Here is an 18,979-nt window from a genome sequence, read left to right as displayed (position 1 = left end):
AGTATGTCTCCAACAGAGGGCGCCATTTTGAGTCTCAAATGTAAGATCACCCCAGCGTGCCTTCTTTAACCAGGCGCACTTCTCCGTGCATTGTTTCGGATCAGCTGTGCATGGATCCGAAACCCCACCCAACGAGGAAGGGCAAGCCATAGGGAGACAGACGGATAGAGACTAAGGAGAGGGAGTCGTCAGGAGCTGGGTTGGAATTTTAACGCTATCAGAAAAATACTGCGTTTACGCACAAAACGGCGATTCGCGCACAAATAGATTCACCCAGTCAGTATTTCTCGTTCTCTCTGTGCGCGATCTCAGCACGGCGGCGGTGTAGACAGTCAGCTGATATTTTGTTACAACAATATCCTTCACCGAGCCGCTTTCCAAGATGATCGCCTTGATTAACAAGCTCCTGGACTGGTTTAAAGCACTGTTTTGGAAGGAGGAGATGGAATTGACACTGGTCGGTTTGCAGTATTCGGGGAAGACCACCTTTGTGAACGTGATTGCGGTAATTCAGTTTTTATTTTGGTCTGTCACCTAGCCTTTTAGCCAGCAATCATTGTAGACCATAGTTCTAGCGGTCCCGTGATTGACGCGGCGCCGTACAAATTGATACAGCTACGCATTATGCATGATCATGGCCGTATGAAGTTAGCTATCTAGCTAGCGAGGCAGCAGAAGCAGAAATTAGTCCACGCGATTTGTACATGCAGGCAGTGTTCCATTCTTCACTCAATACTGTTATGTGCCATGCCATGTCTAAACAGCTACGGATGCTTTCAGTTATGTGATTCACTGTGAATGGAGGAGGGGGGTACATATCTTACGAACAGGTTAGCAAGCGATGATGACGACAGCGTGAGACGTTCAGTGTACATTACTTCCATTCACGTTAAATTGTGTAGGATGAACTAGCGGTTAATAAAGCATGTAGCCTAGGCTACACGATGTAAGTAGGCTTATTGGTTCGGTTTAACGCGATCATGTCATTCTGAGTATTCGGTGGATTGGTGTGATGCCGTGTGCTATTGTCTCACTAGCTATCTTCAATATGATGCCCCAAACTCATAAACGGAGGTCGCTTGTCTTAAAAAATAAATCAATAATGCAGGCCTCATAGCAGAATATCACAATACGCCGTGCGAGATAGAAATGTAATTATACCCACAGCCATGTGTCCGCTGAGTGATCTATGATCCTTTGCTGTATGTCTATGTGTCTTTGCTGTAGCTACCTTCCATAGGCCCATGAAGCTACATATCCAGTAGTTTTCGGCAGGGATAGTTGTATGTACAGTATCGTAACGGTGTCAGTTCACACGTAGGGTAGTGTGCTCTTGTTACATTTGTCACAGGTATGTGAAAGTGTTGTTTCACTATGACGAAAAGCTCTGTTGTGACAATAGCTTAACACAGTGGTGGTATTTCACAGTTTCCGACCAACTGTCATCGAGGGGTAACTCACAGTGAACATATCTTCCAAGCGATGTGTGATGTAGTCCATGATTGCAAATTCCTATCAAGATCTGTGAAACAATTAGCCTAAAGCGGGATTTCTGAAGAAAAATACATTTGTATGTATGTTGGATTTACTTTGTACTGTGTTGTAATATATATATGTCTTTAATTAGTTAGCAGCAGATGCCGATTCACAGCAGCAGATGACAAATCACTGTGTGACAATATAGATTTTTATACATGTACACTCTTGGTCTAGGCTTTCTGTGTCAGGGAATGAACTGTGGTTGATAAATTAATTATATATGTAAGTCGTTAAGGTTCCCAGACAGAGCTGTTTTTTATTTTTCATTTTCAACGTAAGACAGAATGGTTGGAACATTTACATTTACATTTATTCATTTAGCAGAACCACCTAAAATCTCACCCTATTGAAAACGAACTACATAAGCACCTGGGCAAACAAAGGGCTAAATGTCGTCAAGCTAATGAAGGAAATGAGGACTGGGCCCCTCATATTTGGATGGAATGTTGTGTGAGAATGAACTACAAACTGAAATTCTTGTCATATTTTTGTCCATTGGACCAGAATGGAATCACGGTTTCATTCACGTGCTTCAAAGCCGTCACAAGCTGATGGGCCAGAATCCCAAGTTCAGCCATAACTCAACAAAGGCAGTTTTTTTTCTTTGTTGCATTTACACTATCTTCAGGTGTACTGTGTCCTGGTTCAGGACTGGTCTGTCTGTCTTTCCAATATGGCCCTCAACGTGGCCAAAAGCAAGCTGAGCAGAAGCAGTTGTGCTAATTTGTGTCACACAAATTATAGTTCTAACAATCCTCCTACACGTAAGCAGTGCAATAAAGAAAGCTCTTTGCTTTTGCTGTGTTGCATTTCTTTGAGGTGGATTTCAAAACGTTTGTTGTAATGAATGATGTTTCCCCAGCCACACATGCATGCAAGGTACTGCGTTATCTTGGCGAAGGTGTTGATTTAACCTGTCATTTTTTGCATGTGTTTTTAAGATTGTCTCGACATGGACACGTGCAAGTAGCGTGCACACACACAAAAACGCCCTCTGAAATTTGCAAGCACCACTCTGTCACAATGTCTGCAGGGGTGGGGTGAGGGGCAGCAGGCCTCCAATGTCCTGCAGTGGAGAAGTCAGGGGCACCTGCAGAACTCTGATGAAAATGCAGATGAACTGGCAAAAAGTGCAGTCTATGCCTTTGTCAGTATAGAACATGGCATAAACTTCGACACCAGTGTCGTTCAGCGAGGTTATGCCTGCCCGAGTGATCTTTAGCCTACGCAGAACAGCTGCAAAGTAGATGTCAACCTGGTTATTTACTTTGTGCACATCCCTTTAGTGGAGATTTTGGGATAAAGCCTGTCATTTTAAGGTCAGAGGTCAGTGGAGATGGGTGGTCATTCTGCAAAGTCAGTTCTGTCGAAAATATACCTTTTTATGCTCCACAGTAATTTCTTAGGAGGGTTAAAGACTTTGCAACTGCGATGTCATCATTTTCTCAGGGGGTGTGAACCTTGTGTAAGTTTTGCACCAATAAAGAGCTTATACCGGAGAAGGTTAAGAAGGCCTACACATAGCCCATTAATACTGGAAAGGCTAAAGATTTAAATCTCTGGTCTGACAAAGAAAATGGTAGCCTGTTTGTGCCCAACTACTGCATTTTTTGTTGTCTGAATTGAGATGTTCTACACTGCCATTCCATAAAGTGTTGACAGTGACAGTATTGAACTGAGGTTTTGATTCTGAGTCGGGATCGCTTAGCATTTCAAAATTGTGTGCTCTTGCCTTTGCTCTCTGTAATTTAGGGATTTGAACTTTTTTTTTGTGTGAACATGAATATTTTTCCAGGGGATTATCACACAAATTATGTTGAACATGTTGCATCAAGTATTTCCAAATAGAAATACCTCTTATGAAAAATGTGTGACATGCAAACATGTCCTTGAATTAAACAACTTAATGTTTATTTTGGCAGTATCGTTCAAGCAGTATGATAGATTTTTTTATTTTTGCAAACTTACCAAATATTTTAACATTTTTATACCAAAGAATATGTAGGCTGTGGCATGGTATCGCTGTCAAAGTACTAAACAGATAATGTGTTTGAGTGTGTGCATATGTGTGTAATTTTTGGTATTTTGACCACTGTCTCATTTCTTCAATTAAAAAAACTGTGGGTTAAATCCTGAAATAATATAGTATAATATATGATCTTTAGTATAATATGCACCTTGGTCAGGTACACAGCAGCAAAGCCCCCCTCCTTCACCGGTCCTCTCATTACGAATCTGTCAAAGGTCGGCTGAAGCTGAGCGCGCGCTGGCCGTCACCCAGCCCCATCTGCGTAACACTGAAGACGAGTTCGATTCCGCCTGGCAGCGAGCCACTTCTGCTCAGCACATAAATAACCTGATCAGCATCCTGGAGAAGGCCTCGCGGCCGGACTGGGGTGACTCGCCCTGCTCGCTGTCCCAACACGTGGTCCCGTGGAGCTTTACGACGGTCAAGAGTGTTGAGCAGGGGAGGGGGACAAGTACAGTGTGAAGGGGTTTTTTTTGGGGGGGGCGTGGTGGTGAGGGGCTACGAAGTTTGCTGTCTGTTTCCGGTGACGACGCCCCGCTGAGTAATTCAGGGGACGTTTCGGCCATCTGCTGTTGGCCCTTGATGAGTATTCCTCTTGCGGCCGAGCCGTGCAAAACCTGGGGCCCGCCCGAAGGTCACTCGCGCATAAATTCTCGCCTTGGAAAGTGCATAAATTCAGCCCGAGCCTTCCGAGATGACATGGCAGCGGGCACCGCTCAGCGTCAATGCCACCGCTTTTCGTCCCCGAATCCGGTCTCAGCAGTTGAGATGAACAAATCCCTTTATTGGGATTCCTCGGTGACCCCTAACTCCCCCACCCACCCACCCCACCCTAAAAAGACAAGGATAAAACAGGCTGTGCCTCAAGCCAAATACAAACCGCCACTTGATCTGACTGAATAAAACATAGATAGAAATGACTGTTTAATGGCACCATAGTTGACTCATTCCACATTGTGATGTATGCAGATGGCTGGCTGATCTCACACATGCAGCTCTTAGGCTGGAGCGGATGCTGCTGTTGATTGTAGACGGCGATCCTTGCCTCAGTCACGTACTGTACGATCATGGAACTAACACTGTTAATCAGGACCAGTCTGATGCATGCTGAGATTTACCACCCCAGGGTCTCTATATCATGGAAGACATCAATCACAGTGCTGATGTCCTTGGGTTGCGTAACACTGTGTCTGTAGGTGTGGATAGGCTTGATTCTAAACAGATCTCGGTCAACTTATGTTACATGTTTCATATCAAATTTACCGAACACTCAGGTTTTTTCACCCTCTGTGAAATCCATTTTTGTAACAGCTTGTCAGTTTCTAAAGTCTGTTTGAGGAACAAACTCAGGAAAGCACCTTAGATTTCTTCTGGTCGTATTATAATCCCCTCTTTGTCATCTGAAACCAGATGACCAGTGTGTAGGCTTTAAAACAATCAAGTTGTCAGCATCCACCCGGATCTTGTCCTGGGTTGTCACGTTTCCAGGACCATAAAGTTCCATGCAAAAAATCCTATTGAACCTGAATTTAGCTGACATTTCACTATATAAAAAATACAATGAACAGTTTTGTTTTTTTTTTTCTGAAATGCTTTGTCAAGAGTTCAAGGTTTTGAAACGTTTTACTTTTTTTCTTTATTGTGTTACAGTCTACAGTAGTGTTCCAGTCTTTTTAAGTCTGTATTGTTAGAATGTGCTTGCAATTTTCAAGGTTGTATAGCCTACATACCTCTAACTAGATATCCATCAAACGGATGGTTGTGTGTAGGATGTAGTAAGTTAGCTATTTGTGGTAGCTTCATCGATCACTGAAAAGGTTTGTGCTTGTCGCATGTAACAGTCACCAACACAGCCAGCATTTTGTTTTAAATGGCGTAGTCATGTCTGAGTCAGACTCAAACTGCTGCATTCTGAAATTATGAAAAACAGAATTGCAAAGCAGCACACGGCATTAAAGGAACAAATTGAAGGGGGTTATTCAGATAACGCCCACCTGCGTACTGCGGTAGTCTGATTAGAAGTGCCATATTATTCCCAGACCTTTTCATTTTCGGTATCTGGTGAACAATAGTGGCTCCTGATGAGCCAAGCACAGCTTCCAAAGCCAGTCATTGCTGCTCCTCTGAAAGCAGTCAGCTGGTGGGTTACCACTGTTGAATTAAGTTTTGTGTGGCATATCCACGGCATGTGAAATCCATTATTGGAGACCCTTCAAAGCAAAAATGTCCAGCCCTTTACCTTAATTAGATAGCGATATGTGCTCACAGGCAGGAGTCCTTATAAGAACAGATAAAGGAATGCATATCACCCCTGTTTTTACCTGATCACACTTGTTATCAGCCTCTTGCACTGTTTTAAATTTTAAGAAGCCACTACTCCATTTGAAATGGATTAGACCCTGATTACCCAAGCTGCTTTGTCCCCTTATTTTAGCCTGAGGTTAACAAATGAAGGCATTCACTGTGCCTCAGCAACCAGGTTAAATAGAAGGGTTCCATTTGCAGTTCAGCCTACTAAACTGGAAGTACCTGTCTGTATACATCACATCCTCCCCCGCAATGTCCATATTTAATTCAGAACTATTTACCTGTGTTAAGTAGTCGACTAATATTGCTTTACATTGTTAAATTCTGCTGTCTCGTCTGACTCGTGAACTATTAGTAAACATTGTTAAAGTACTGTTTCTACTTTTGATTTTTAATTCATAAGAATCACAGAGCATTGCAAACACTTACAGAGTATTAAGTTTTATATCATTCATATTGTCTTAAATATATACAGTGTATTTTTTCTCTTTTGGTATTTCACATTGAAGTTTTGAAAAAACCTCAGACAAAAGCCTTTTCATTTCAGCGGCCATGTTGATACATTGATGGTCCTCCCAGCCACAGGTCAGTGTAAAGTGTTCCCTTAGGAGCACGTAGCTTCTACCTATAGTGTGACTACAAAAAATACCCAGTCATTTCACCTGGCAGGCTGTTTTGATATCCTCCTGTTTTGTCTTGTCTGTAACATTTGCGTTCACTTGTAGACACCTCTCCTACACTTGTAAGTGGAAACGGCCTGTATAATGTGGCCATGTTGAAATGCACCTGGATACATGCTAGTGAAACTCTAGTACTCCAATGTTCTCTCTTTCCCCGTCACTGACCATTACTGTGTGTGACATCTGCAGCCTCTCAGTGTCTCAGAGCAAGGTGTGAATGAGTCAGGGTATGTGCTGTACAGGGAAAAGTCTTTTAAATTTCCGGAAAGTTTTGAAAGGTGGCAATTATGCATACCACCTGCACAGCTACTTCCCATTTCCAAATGTCCCGGTTTAACCAGAGGAATTCAAGTGCATCAGTGATTGATGGAGAACTAGAAAACCTGTAATGTAGGTTTGAGACTTTTCTTGACCTGAATGGGGAGTCTCAGAAATATAAAAGGTGAATTCCCCTTCGAAAACACTGCTGCCGCACAAAGAGGCATCACGATGGAGTTGTACTTACTCCCAGAACAATGGCCTCCAAACAAAGGTGCCTTTGTGCCCTGGCTGAGTTTTAGCTCTCCAGGTTAAGAAGGCTCGGGATTCTGGAGTGGTGTGTTGGGGGTGGGGGGTGGGGTGGTGAGAGGGGACATGGGCAATCGGGACAGATGACGTGTGTGGAATTGGTGGCTTGTCATTGGTGGAGACTGGACCAAAGACATTCAACTTCAGCTCCGCTCCTGTAGGGTCCATAGTCCAGCAGGTCTTTCAGTCTCTGCTGCAAGCAACTCTTATAATTGGGATGAAAAGCCTATTTGATGAAATCAGGCAGATTCTGGTAGTTGAGGACTTAGAATCAAAAGCTGCTGGTTGTTAAGCAGTGAGGCTTGTAACCCAGTGGTTGCTGGTTTGGTTCCTGGGGTGGGGGGGCTCAGCTATTGTACACTTGTTCAAGGTAGATAACCTGAATTTCTTCAGTGAATATGTGTAACCCATTCAAGTCTCTCTGATAAAAAGATAAAATATAATATATTATACTATCATAGAAGAGCAGGGGTGAAGCAGAGGGGTTTTCATTCCTTGTCTTGTTTTGCCATGTCGTCTGTAGATTTTCTTATCACCCATGTGCTTAGCCACCACTCTAATCTGGTCATTGCTCGGATGAAACAGATGTAGCTGTTTTTTCCTGTTCTACAAATTTTCACCCTTCCATCTGAAAGGGATGGTGCTTTAGGGAGAGTTCTGGAAAATCTTCTGCACAGTTGCATTTCGGGACCAATATTTTCAGCAGTCAGAGGTGCCCTTAATTCAATGTTTATCCTGGTGCCCTGGAAAACCCAAATTTTTAAACCACAAGGATAGGTTTTTTTGGTCTTTCATCTGAGGATTGGACCATGTCCGACTGGACCACTTAACCCTCTGGTTTGTGTTGTGTTGATTGAATTATTTGTGTAATTTTCATTCCACCTCTGATGTAAATGACGAGTCTCTCCAGGAATAGGGTAAGGACAGAGGCTGTGTTGCTGCAATGTCACAGGCATTAAAGGCCTAAATAGATTGGGTCTCTGAGTGGCTCAGCCAGCAAGCTGTTCATCTCAACTGCAGACTGAGCCCTAAGGACTGGATTTGATCTCAGCCGTGTCCACTGCTGACAGTGACCGGAAGCCTAAATCAGCGGAACAACTTGGTTTTGTTTCGTCCGGATAGGGGGGTGGGGGTGAGTATGTCAACGGGGTATCCTCAGCTCACTGCTTTTGGGTGCCCTGAAAGTTGTCAGATGCCTGTGAGTTGTGAATGACATCTGTGTATTTTTGCTGCTATCCTCCAGTTTCTGCCCACTTCACTGTGGTGCACTGTGGGACTTGTAGTTTGAAAAGTAGCCATTGGGTGCCTGTGAGTGTCTGCAGAGGATTGCATTTGTCTGGTGTCACCGCTCCTGCACGACTGCAGAGGTTGTGGTGGTGAGAGAAGCCTCATGAGCAATTCCCCATTTCAAAGTAACGTTGCATAAAGGGGAAAATAATGTAAAGAAAACATTCTAAACATATTCACAAGTGTCAAATAAATCATGACCTGATTGCCTGATACATGCTGCCAGAAGCTAATTGGAATTAATGTTGAAGCCAGAGAGACTTTGCTGGGCCTGATTTAACACAATTGGGATCACATTGGAGTATAAGATCCCTTTTGATACCGCTGGAATTCTGTGTCATAATCTCAGTTTAACAACACAAAGCAAAAGATGTTAATTAGCTTTAACAGTGTACAGAGATAAGAAGGGCAGCAGTGTCTCCCTTTCCACCTACAGCTCTGCTGATACTAAGCAGTGATAAACGAGTTCAGACCAGAGGAAAACAGCTGTGTTGGCAGATGCCATGCGCTTTGACATGGTTCTCCGGCACATCAGACACCGATAACAATTCAGACATTCCCTAGTAAGCAGTCTGCAGGTTTGACAGAGGTATTATTTTAAGCCCCTCTTTCCATGTGGGCGAGGAGCAAATTGGAAGCCGGGGGGGGGGGGGGGTGGCGAGGGGATTCAAGGCCAGTTGTGCACTTTGTAGCTTTTGAAGCAAATAATCCCACTCAGTAAAATGAAATGTGTGCGGCCAAAGTAGCCGTGTGGCATATCTCATGTTTCAGCCACTCAAAGTGAAGGAGGGCTCTCACGTCACAGTGGCGGGGGTCGGATGCGTGTTGGCAGGGGACGCCGTCGAAATTCGGCATGCAAGAACACAGTGTCTCTCATGGGACCGTTTTGAAACTGGCACTGTGCGAGGGAAACGCAGTCCTCTCTTCCGTTACATACCTGATTTAGGCCTTTTATTTAGTGCTGATCTTGTCACCTTAGCACTTAGTGACCGCCGAAGTTCGACTTAACAGCTGTGGTATTTCAGGCTCTTCTCCAGTGGTGGCCCATAATTGCAAGGAGTCCTGCCTGGGGCTCTGAGTCGGAGGACTTGTCCCGTTAGGTGTGAAAGGTTTTGCTAAATAGATGCACTCTGCATAAGGTAGCAATCTCATCTTGTGAGACAGTGTATCAGTACAGCTTGCACACTGTGCGTACTTTGGGTTCTGAAGCCAGCGGCCATCTTGAGATATGAATCTTTTTTGGCAGGCTAGCCACAAGGAAAAATGTTAATCCATGAATAGACTCCACATTAATTCAAAATCTGATGCGTGATGCCATTAGTCACCACTCAGATCTGTTTGTCAACTATTTTTGTGTTTCTGTAATGTCATTTCACACTTTGTGTGGTTGCTTGGGACAAGAATTGAATGCTTCACGATCTGACCACGCAATCACTAATCGATTACGTGGTTCAGTGTTCCAAGTGTTTGTTAATGAACAACAGGAAAAGAAAGATATGGTTTTATTATTTTGCATCAGTATTCATGAAGGAGAGTGTAGGAATATTGCATAGAATAAAAGATAATTTAGCCATATGAATTTCCCTACTTGAAAGTCTAAATTGATGGACCTCTCTGCAATCAGTCATTGTTTACATAGAAAGAACCGGTCCTTCTTAGTTTCTTTTATATTCACACACACACGCACAAAACGACTTAGAATTTTCCATACGCCCCTGACTTGCACATACACATATACACAGCACATAGAAAAAGTAATGGAAACACCAAACTATACATGAATATTTATTAATGAATAAGGAATTAGGCCAACTTTTGCCTTCAAACCAGCTTCAGTCCTCCTGTTATACAAGTTTTTAACTGTTTCTACTGGGATCTTGGACCATTCTTCAAGATGAAAGCCTCCATCTTTGAGAAATAGGGTGGGAAATCTACTTCACACACTATGTTCCAGCACTTCCCATAAAGGTTCAATGATGTTTAGATCAAGTGATTGGGGAAGCCATGGAAGGTGTTTTTCATGACGGTCCTCTTAAATCAGTATGTATGGTGTCATTATCATCTTACATCATGGGAACATCTTGAGGAAACAATGTTGGCACCACAGAGGACACCTGGTCACCTAAATGTCTTTGTATACCCTGGCCTTAATTCTGACATAGAGGGTAATAATAGGATCCATTGACTCCCACAAGGTGGATTGCCATGCCTATAACAGATCCACCACGCGTAACAATTGAGAATAAGCAACGTAGGTTGAATGCTTCCTTTGGCTCACTCCAAACGTAAAGCTGTCCAGATGTAAAAAAAAAAAAAAAGTAAAAGACGTCTCATCAGACCATATCACTTTTTTTCCACTGCTCAGAAGTCAAGGTTTTGTGTTTATTACAATAGATTATGTGTTGGGCAGCAGCTTTAGTTACAAGCAGTTTCCAAATGGTAGCCCTGCCATTAATATCAGCTTTTCTAAAGCTCGTGAGGTGCAGTGTTGTGAGGTCAGTTTTGACAGAGATATGTCACAGAGGTGTAGATTCAGTTCTGTGGTCCTTGTGAGGATGTTGTTTTGTGGTTTGTAGCAACTGCCTTGTTAAGAGTCCTGTTCCTGTCAGTGTGTTTCAACTTGCGACCACTGTTCCTCTTTCCTGATGCCATTGTAGTTTTAAACACTTGGAGATGGATAGATCCATTATCTTATATATGTAAAATTCTTCATTTCTAGTAACGTGCCATCATTCAAAATTTAATCACATTAGAGCAGACGACCAGAGCCGTAGCTGTATTTCTCTTCTGAAGACTGTGAAATGCAGAATCCTTGGCACCTTTTGTAGAAATTTGGGAAAATTTTCTGAATGTTGAAACATTCTTCTTGTACTGTTATTGTAACAAACTGACCACACCGCTAAATTCCCCACTGAAATTTTTGAGTGGGAATATTCTAAAGCAACCTCTCTTCCTTTCTCCCTCTTTCTCCCTCTCTCCTTGTGCTCTTCTCCCTCACTCTCTTTCCGCCCCTCTGTCTCCTTCATCCCACTCTCCTCCATTCTGCATTTCTCCACCTTCCCTCTCTCTCTCTCTTGCTGCCCCTTTCTCTCTCTGCAGTCTGGCCAGTTCAGTGAAGACATGATTCCCACTGTTGGCTTCAACATGAGGAAGATCACCAAGGGAAACGTCACCATCAAGGTCAGATTCTCACACAGACCCAGGGCTGTCCTTGGAGGGAGGACGAGGGAGGACGAGGGGCGTCTGCCTGTACCACAGCAGAAACACTCTCTTATAGGACCCAACTGAGCCAGAGGACCTGCGCAGAAACGTTAACAATGATTTGGTCCATTAGAACTTATCATGCAAGAAGAGTTTTCAGTTGCATCAGTACATTGTCAGGAGGCGTGCTAACAAAATCACAAGGCTATAAATCATTTCATTTAATTATAATTGGTTGGAAGTGTGCATACTTTAATTTTAATACAACACCTCTCAGCTGTAATAAACTAAATATAGTAATTGGTAGACTAATGGGGATGCAAGCTACCCCTGTACCAAATGTTCATTAGGCATTATAGATTGTAAACTCCACAGCCAAAGTAGAGTATTGGTTACATTGGTAACATTTGTGTTGCTTACCACAGTTACCAGTATCCAGTATTTTTGAGTACAGCCAGTTTTGATGTGCCGAGGAAGGGGCCATTAAGAATTATTCAGTGTTTTAATATCAGCCTTGCCCCTTAATGCAGTAGCAATGATTGAGCACTGTAGCGGTGCTGCATGCTCTAAGGGGATCTTTCAGAGGTTGAGATCCGTCGACTCTTCTCTGGAGGCGTGCACACATCACAGGCTGAACAGAATCCCCAGCTTTAAATCATGTGTCTCCATACAAACACTTTCTGACACGGCAGTAAGAAAATGGTCCTTTAAACGTCTGTTAAAATTAAGTTAATTGCTTTGTTTTACTGAAGTCTGAGGAGAGTCAGAGTGTCTGTGGTGTTCAGTATCTATTGTAAGCAGAGTATTACAGCAGGCTGTCACTAATCGAAGAAAACATTAAAGACAGCAATATTCTGAATACTCAAGGTTTTTAGTTACTGTGCTCATAAGTGTATCACTGGACTTATTCTTTGTCAAATGATCTATGGTGAAGAGGTTTTGACGTCAGGTCTCTCAGAACTTGCTGCCATTGTATGAGATGTTATAAAGTAATGAAAGTTCCCCAACTGTTTTTTGTGAAAAATTTTTAATGGTAGCATAGATTAAAGTAAATGGTTAAAAATATTCACCACAAATTTAGGCTTTTTTAGGCTTTAAAAGTTCATTTGAGGAGTACATCTCCATACTACTTATCAGACATAGAGAAATTACATTGAAGTTCAGTTGCATGCTGTTCTTTTAAATGTTAATCATATATAATTATAGGGTTTGGAGGCTGTTGATTTCGGTTCCTTGGGCCCTGAAATATTACTAGAACTAAGACAAGTCAATTCGAGTCATAGTTCTGGAATAAGTGATTTTTGCTGGATATATCACAAAAGAAATATCCGACTTGGTAAAAATTAGTTTTTGATCTTTGCAACTAATAAAAATATTGATACAAAATGGTTGGTGGACTCCCCTTTGATGAGTTTGCACTCTCTGATAGAGTGGTGGCAAATTCTGAGACGGTGGGTGTCAGGCTCAAATTTTTTGAGATGAAATGACCCACTTTTTTAAAAAGATCGGATAGTGATGGCTGATTCAGGGCCAAAAGTGTCTTTATCTTATCACTGCAGTTTATATTTTGGGCATGCATTGTTTTCTAGTGGTTAGCTAGGAGTATTAATCTGTGTGTGTGTAAGCCATACAGTATGCTGTGAGGAATCAGGGAAACTCTGCAAATGCTAGCTTGTCACCCCCCAGTGGGCCTGTACTGTATTTTGCATGATGTAGCTGGCCATCAGTGGTGTGTGTGTGTTTGCTTGTCTAACCGACGGTGATGTGTGTCTGCCCTGGTCTCCGCAGCTGTGGGACATTGGAGGACAGCCGCGGTTCCGGAGCATGTGGGAGCGGTACTGCCGAGGAGTCAGCGCCATCGTGTGAGTGATTGACGGACATTTGTGCACCGTCACCATTGCCCCCGGCACCCTCGTTAACACCCAACACACAGACGCTCGCTCAATAGCTGTAACTGAGGTTCGGGCATGGCGATAACCTGTATTTCAGAGTTTGTCAACCGTGGTGTGCAACTACACTTGGGTGTACACCCCAAGGCATGTACACTAATCCATTTAGAATGTATTGGTGAACATTTGTTTATTATCATTTATCTGATACTCATTGTTTGTCTTTATTATGGCTAATTTGAAACACTGCCACGAGTTTACATGGAAAGATTTATTCTGGGATGTGTGCATAAAGCCACTCCCAATGATCAGACGATTATCTTTTTTCCCTGCTGTTTTGAGGTCAGAAAATATTTTTGGTGGTGAAATGGGGTCACACTATATGAAATGTGGGGAAGGCCTGCTGTGTGTGTTGGCACTGAGGTGAATCTGACTCACCGAAAACTAATGTTCCTGACCTATTTGGACCACGGGTGTGCTTGGACTGGACTCAGGATTTCCCTGACCTTTTGTAGCATGTTGCGTGCTGTCTCAACCATATGGAACCTGTTTGAAAATAGATAATGAATGTGTGTTTTTTTTCCCCCAGTAAAGGGCATACTTCCTATTAATGTCCTTAAATAGTCACTTGGTGTTTCCCTTCCTTTTAAGGTACATGGTTGATGCTGCTGACCCAGAGAAGATTGAGGCCTCCAAGAATGAACTGCACAACCTGTTGGACAAACCCCAGCTCCAGGGTATCCCTGTGAGTGTTCCCTACATCTACAACTACATCTCCCATGAGCCAGCGCTGGTTTGCAGCAGGAACTAGTTCCACATTCAGTTTTAGAGCTGTGTACTGTGAGCTTGTTACTGAAAGGGGGTGGGGAGGGCAGCAAGTCAAAAGTGGTATGTTATTTTAATACTAATAAGAAAAAAGAAGGCTCTTTCTGTTTAGAAGGCACCAGCAAAACTTAGGCCTATGTTCAGTCTAACCACAGTGTGCTGTTTGCTTAAATCTAAGTAATGTGTCTAAGCATATGTATTTTTCTTTCTTGAATACTGACACAGTGTTGTGACTTTGGTGGTCTTTGCGATGCTGTAAGTTTTAAAAGGTTGTGGACAGAGTTTGTCATGGTTAAATTGAATAGAATCGTGTCTGTCTAGTCGGGCAACCCTGGTCCTAGAGGTCTGCTCTGTAAATAGTAATTTTGGACAAGCATTTGAATCCCCTCATTCACATAATCATCAGCAAGTAGCTTATCATCCATCAAGGTTTTCAACACCTGTCATTACCAGTCCTGCAGCCATCCATGTACTCAAGATGCCAAAGTGTCAATGGTCACCTCAAGCATGATGTTATCAAGGGTGACCAGGCTCCACTATAAACCAAAGTGGCAGACCCTTACTTGGGTGTTAGAATCCATTGACGTAAAGAACGACTCCTGGAAAAAATGCTATGAATTTTATGTGCTGATCGAACCAATTATTCTATAACCAAGGCACGTTCTCAATACATCCACAGTATGTCCACGGAGACAAAGCTTGTAGATTCACTGATCGGTAAATTATCTGGATGCCTCATCTTGGGCTCTGTTCCTGCACTTAGCCCATTCAGATAACATAACCATCAGGGAGTCTGTACAGTGACAGACAGCTGGAGAAAGCGCTCGTAAACATTGATAGCCGCTTCTCAAAATCAAATCCTCCTGTATTTATCTATGTGTGCATTATTTATCGCATTTAATTTTATAAGTGGAACTCCCCACTTGGTGCTGCCCTAACGAATCTGAAAGAGGTGTCCACATTTGGGCAGTGGGGCAGCTGTGACGTCCTAAATTGGGTCGACAATGATTAATAGATGTGCGTTTGTTGAGGAATGACCAGAACGCTTCTGCCTGCCTTAATTTATTGAGAGAGGGGAGCCGGGGGGGTGGGGAGGCCAGACCTTGCAGATGCTATGTCTTTTACTGGAATCATCAAACCCTGCAGACGAGGGGGTGGAGGGGGGAGGTCCGAGGAAGCTTGTCTGTCTAGATGTGTATTGACGGGGTGTGGGGGGGGGGGGGGGGGGGGGGAAGGGAAGGGACAGGCTGCACATAGCAGTGATCTGTAATGGACTGGAGTGGCAGGAGTGCTATTGATTCCAGATAAGGGCCTCAGGTGGGGGTCCCTTTCTCCTGCCTTTAAGGCAGTGCCCTCTTATTTATTGTATTGTTCAATTAAACAACGGGGTGAAATAATACAGTAACTGACACCCCCCTCCAGACTAACACATTTTAAGCCAGGCCTCTGTCCCTGGTAGACTCGCATCAATAACACTCCCAGGCCAATATTGTCAGTATTGTATTGATTTCAGGTGCTTTTTCAGTCTGGTTGAGATACTGTAATAATAGTTTAGCTGGAAAGGATTATTTTTTTAAAACCATATCTCTGATGACCATGACAGATTCCAGGAGTGGTGGGAATGACGCACTGTAGGTATTTTTAGCGGCAGCATCATTTTTCATTTCTAGTAAAAGTGTAAATGTGTGAGTATGCTAATGGGTTTTTAATAATTCCACACTTTGTGGTGTTGCACTGGAGGGACATGGATGGAGATAAAGGCCTTAGAGTTTCGCAGTTTAACCAGAAGAATTTGTACTCTCAGGTGTAGCTGTTATGAGTGAAATGCTTAGCGTGCACAGGCGTGATAATGACACATGTGCATCTCCCCTTTCAGGTCCTCGTTCTGGGAAATAAAAGGGATCTTCCAGGTGCCTTGGATGAGAAGGAGCTGATAGAGAGAATGTGAGTATGCGGTTATCTCTGACACGCAAGCTCCGGTTGCCGTGTCGTTTCAGCACCGCTGCTGTTGAGGACAGAGCTGGAGGTCCGCGTGGCTGAGTGCAGTTCTGAGAGAAACGGCGCTAGCTCTTGTCTGTTTACTCACTCCTTACTTCGTCACCGGCTCCTCCTTAACTTTCTCTCCTCTATCACCGTTCCTGTCCCCCTGTTACTTTCTCTCTGTATCTCTTCCTTTATGTCTCTACCTCCCTCCACAGTGGGTTTGCCCTTCTGACCCCCTAAATTCCCCTCTGTCCTCTCTCCATCCACAGCACTTTCAGTATCTCTCACTTTGTCTGGCTTTCTTTCCCGGTGTAACCCATCCACCTCTCTTTCTTTTTTCCCCTCCCTGTCCCTCTTTCCTCTTCACTCTCTCTCTCTCCCTGTCTCTCTCACACTGTGAGCCTTACCCAGAGGGAGAGGATAATGAAAGCTGTAAATTTGGCAGCTCTGCGGAGAGCTTTGTAGCAGGCGCTAAAGGGGGGAGTGAGCTGCGCCCACCTAATGCCCCCCCCCCCCCACCACCCGTTACCGCTGTCACTCACACCCCTCGATCCAAGGTCCCTTACTTTCGCAGGAGCTCACCCGTTTGAAACGCCGTCTCTTTAAAACGGCAGCAGTGGGGGAAAATGCCAGGAATGCATTGGAGTCTGTGTTTTTTGAAAATGACGAGGACAGTGAGAACGAGGAAAGTTCAGTGCGTTTGTTTTGCTTTCATCTTGCCGTTTTCTCTTTCTGATTGCAAAACCAGGAATGACCTTCTAACCGTGCATGTCATTTGGAGCTCTTGTCTATATTATGATGGGTGACTTGAATGTCCAGTCTCCTGCACTCAATAATATATTGATTATTGTGTTAAAGGTATATATGTTTGAGATAGAGATGTTGGCATCCCTGAAATTATTCTCTTAAATAGCTTCTTAGGCATTATTATCTTTTGAAGGATTTGTGGCTATTTGATACAGTAAAAACTTGCACAAGGGATTCATTAAGTAGGCGGAATCTGTATTAATTTTAATTTACAGCATTGCTTTACATATTGCTATATTCAGTTATACTGAGATTACTTGGCTGCATAGGGGCTTTGAATCTTGTGTCTTGTGGAGGGTTGTTTTTGTCCAATATAAAATAACCCACTGCTACTAAACCACTTGCATATCTGGGTCTCGTACAGAGTGTTAGAACTGCATTTGTTTTCGCTGATTTTTCTCCCCACTCCTCTTAACTGTGTCCTGTGACCTGGCTAATCTGTTATCCCCTCAGGAATCTGTCTGCCATACAGGACAGAGAGATCTGCTGTTACTCCATCTCCTGCAAGGAAAAGGATAACATTGGTGAGAATCTCTCTCAATCAGCCAATCAGATACCTGTGACCAAAGTTCCGATCCCTTCCAGATATTAAAGCTCCTCATTACAGTAGCAAATGAAAGTCTTTGAACAGGCTGTTGTTGGCTGCAGCATTTAATGGGGTGTCCTCTTACATTGTCCTCACATACAAATGATTAACAGCCAACACTGTTCTATCCTGTTTTGTAAGAGAAGCTAACAAGTAGTGATACTATTTTTTTCTATATGAGAATGATTATCATTTCAAAGTTTGGGAAAAGGGAGCTGTTTTTGTTCCTGGTAGAACAAAAACGTAGAAAACGTGATACTCCGGGAAAGCAATTGTGGGCATATCATCAAGAAATAAAATCCAAAGGTGTACTGTAAGATGCAGCGTGCCACACGTTTATAAATCACCTGCCTATGTGCTTGGTATGGCCAACCAAAAACCTTTCCTGTGGTTAATTTGTGAAGTGTTAGTGTTATCTATTGTGGGTTGTGTCACAGAACAGCCCCACAGCTCCTTTCAGTGATGCATTGTCTGTTTTCGTCAGAGCAATAATGAAATGATAACTCTGAGGTGTAGTTATTTATTTATTTAATGGTTTATGGTCCTATGGTATCAGGTCTGGTGTAAAAACCTGGAAGAGTGGAAATGTTCTTTATGTCCTTTTTAAGGTCATCCCTCAAATATGTCAGAAAAGCTCTACAATTTCGTTTTTTTTATATGTCATATGGGGTCGGGGTGTGGTATGTGTAGGGGGCGGGTGTCCATAGGAGGCAGGGTTCATTGACCTTTCAGAGATGCCTCATCAGGGAGATCATCATCAGGGAGATAAAAATATAATCAAATGCGTGGTAAATTGTGATGGGTGTGCTGGTTTTGGCCCTTGTCTCCTTGTTCGCTTGCTGTTTTCACAGATATCACACTACAGTGGTTGATCCAGCACTCCAGAACCAGGCGAAGCTGAGACCTGAGACAAGAACCCAGATGGCGCCATCGTGATACCACCTGTACCGCTCCCCTCCCCCTGTAACTTCTCCCTCTTCTTCACCCAAAATCTTTCTCCCTTTCTGTAAAAAACGAAATACAAAACCCCCCTCCCCACAACCTTTTGCCAAGGTCCCCCTCCCCCCGATACTGTTGTTGTAAAGAGGGTTTGAAGACTATTATTTGCACTTTTACAATATTTTTCATTTTATACTGTATACTTTTGCTTTGACGTATGATTTCAGCCAGATGAAACTGACACTCGACAGTCACCGATCAATGAAGTTTTCATTTTTACATTGTCCTTTCTTTCTCTTGGTGTACATAGACCTGACCGATGAAACCAAGTATTACTCGG

The 18,979-nt window shown here is 43.2% G+C and overlaps 1 protein-coding gene across 2 annotated transcripts; it reads left to right on the top strand.

Annotated features, from left to right (window-relative positions):
* The first annotated feature begins 69 nt into the window (after positions 1 to 69).
* arl8a (ADP-ribosylation factor-like 8A) lies at positions 70 to 18,715 on the top strand. Of its 2 annotated transcripts, XM_036531085.1 has the most exons (7): positions 70 to 505; positions 11,509 to 11,589; positions 13,399 to 13,472; positions 14,151 to 14,244; positions 16,201 to 16,268; positions 17,568 to 17,638; positions 18,552 to 18,715. In XM_036531085.1, the coding sequence occupies exons 1-7, from the start codon at positions 383 to 385 to the stop codon at positions 18,599 to 18,601; spliced, it is 561 nt and encodes a 186-aa protein (XP_036386978.1). In that variant the 5' UTR covers positions 70 to 382; the 3' UTR covers positions 18,602 to 18,715. The 2 variants fall into 2 exon arrangements, with proteins under 2 accessions (XP_036386978.1, XP_036386979.1); XM_036531086.1 differs by lacking the exons at positions 16,201 to 16,268; positions 18,552 to 18,715 and having other exon boundaries at positions 17,568 to 17,633.
* Positions 18,716 to 18,979: the final 264 nt, after the last annotated feature.

The sequence above is a fragment of the Megalops cyprinoides genome, chromosome 6 (genome assembly GCF_013368585.1).
Source record: "Megalops cyprinoides isolate fMegCyp1 chromosome 6, fMegCyp1.pri, whole genome shotgun sequence".
In the NCBI taxonomy this organism is placed as follows: domain Eukaryota; kingdom Metazoa; phylum Chordata; class Actinopteri; order Elopiformes; family Megalopidae; genus Megalops; species Megalops cyprinoides.
The sequence above is the reverse complement of the archived record's forward strand: the minus strand, read 5'-3'. Positions and strand labels throughout refer to the sequence as shown.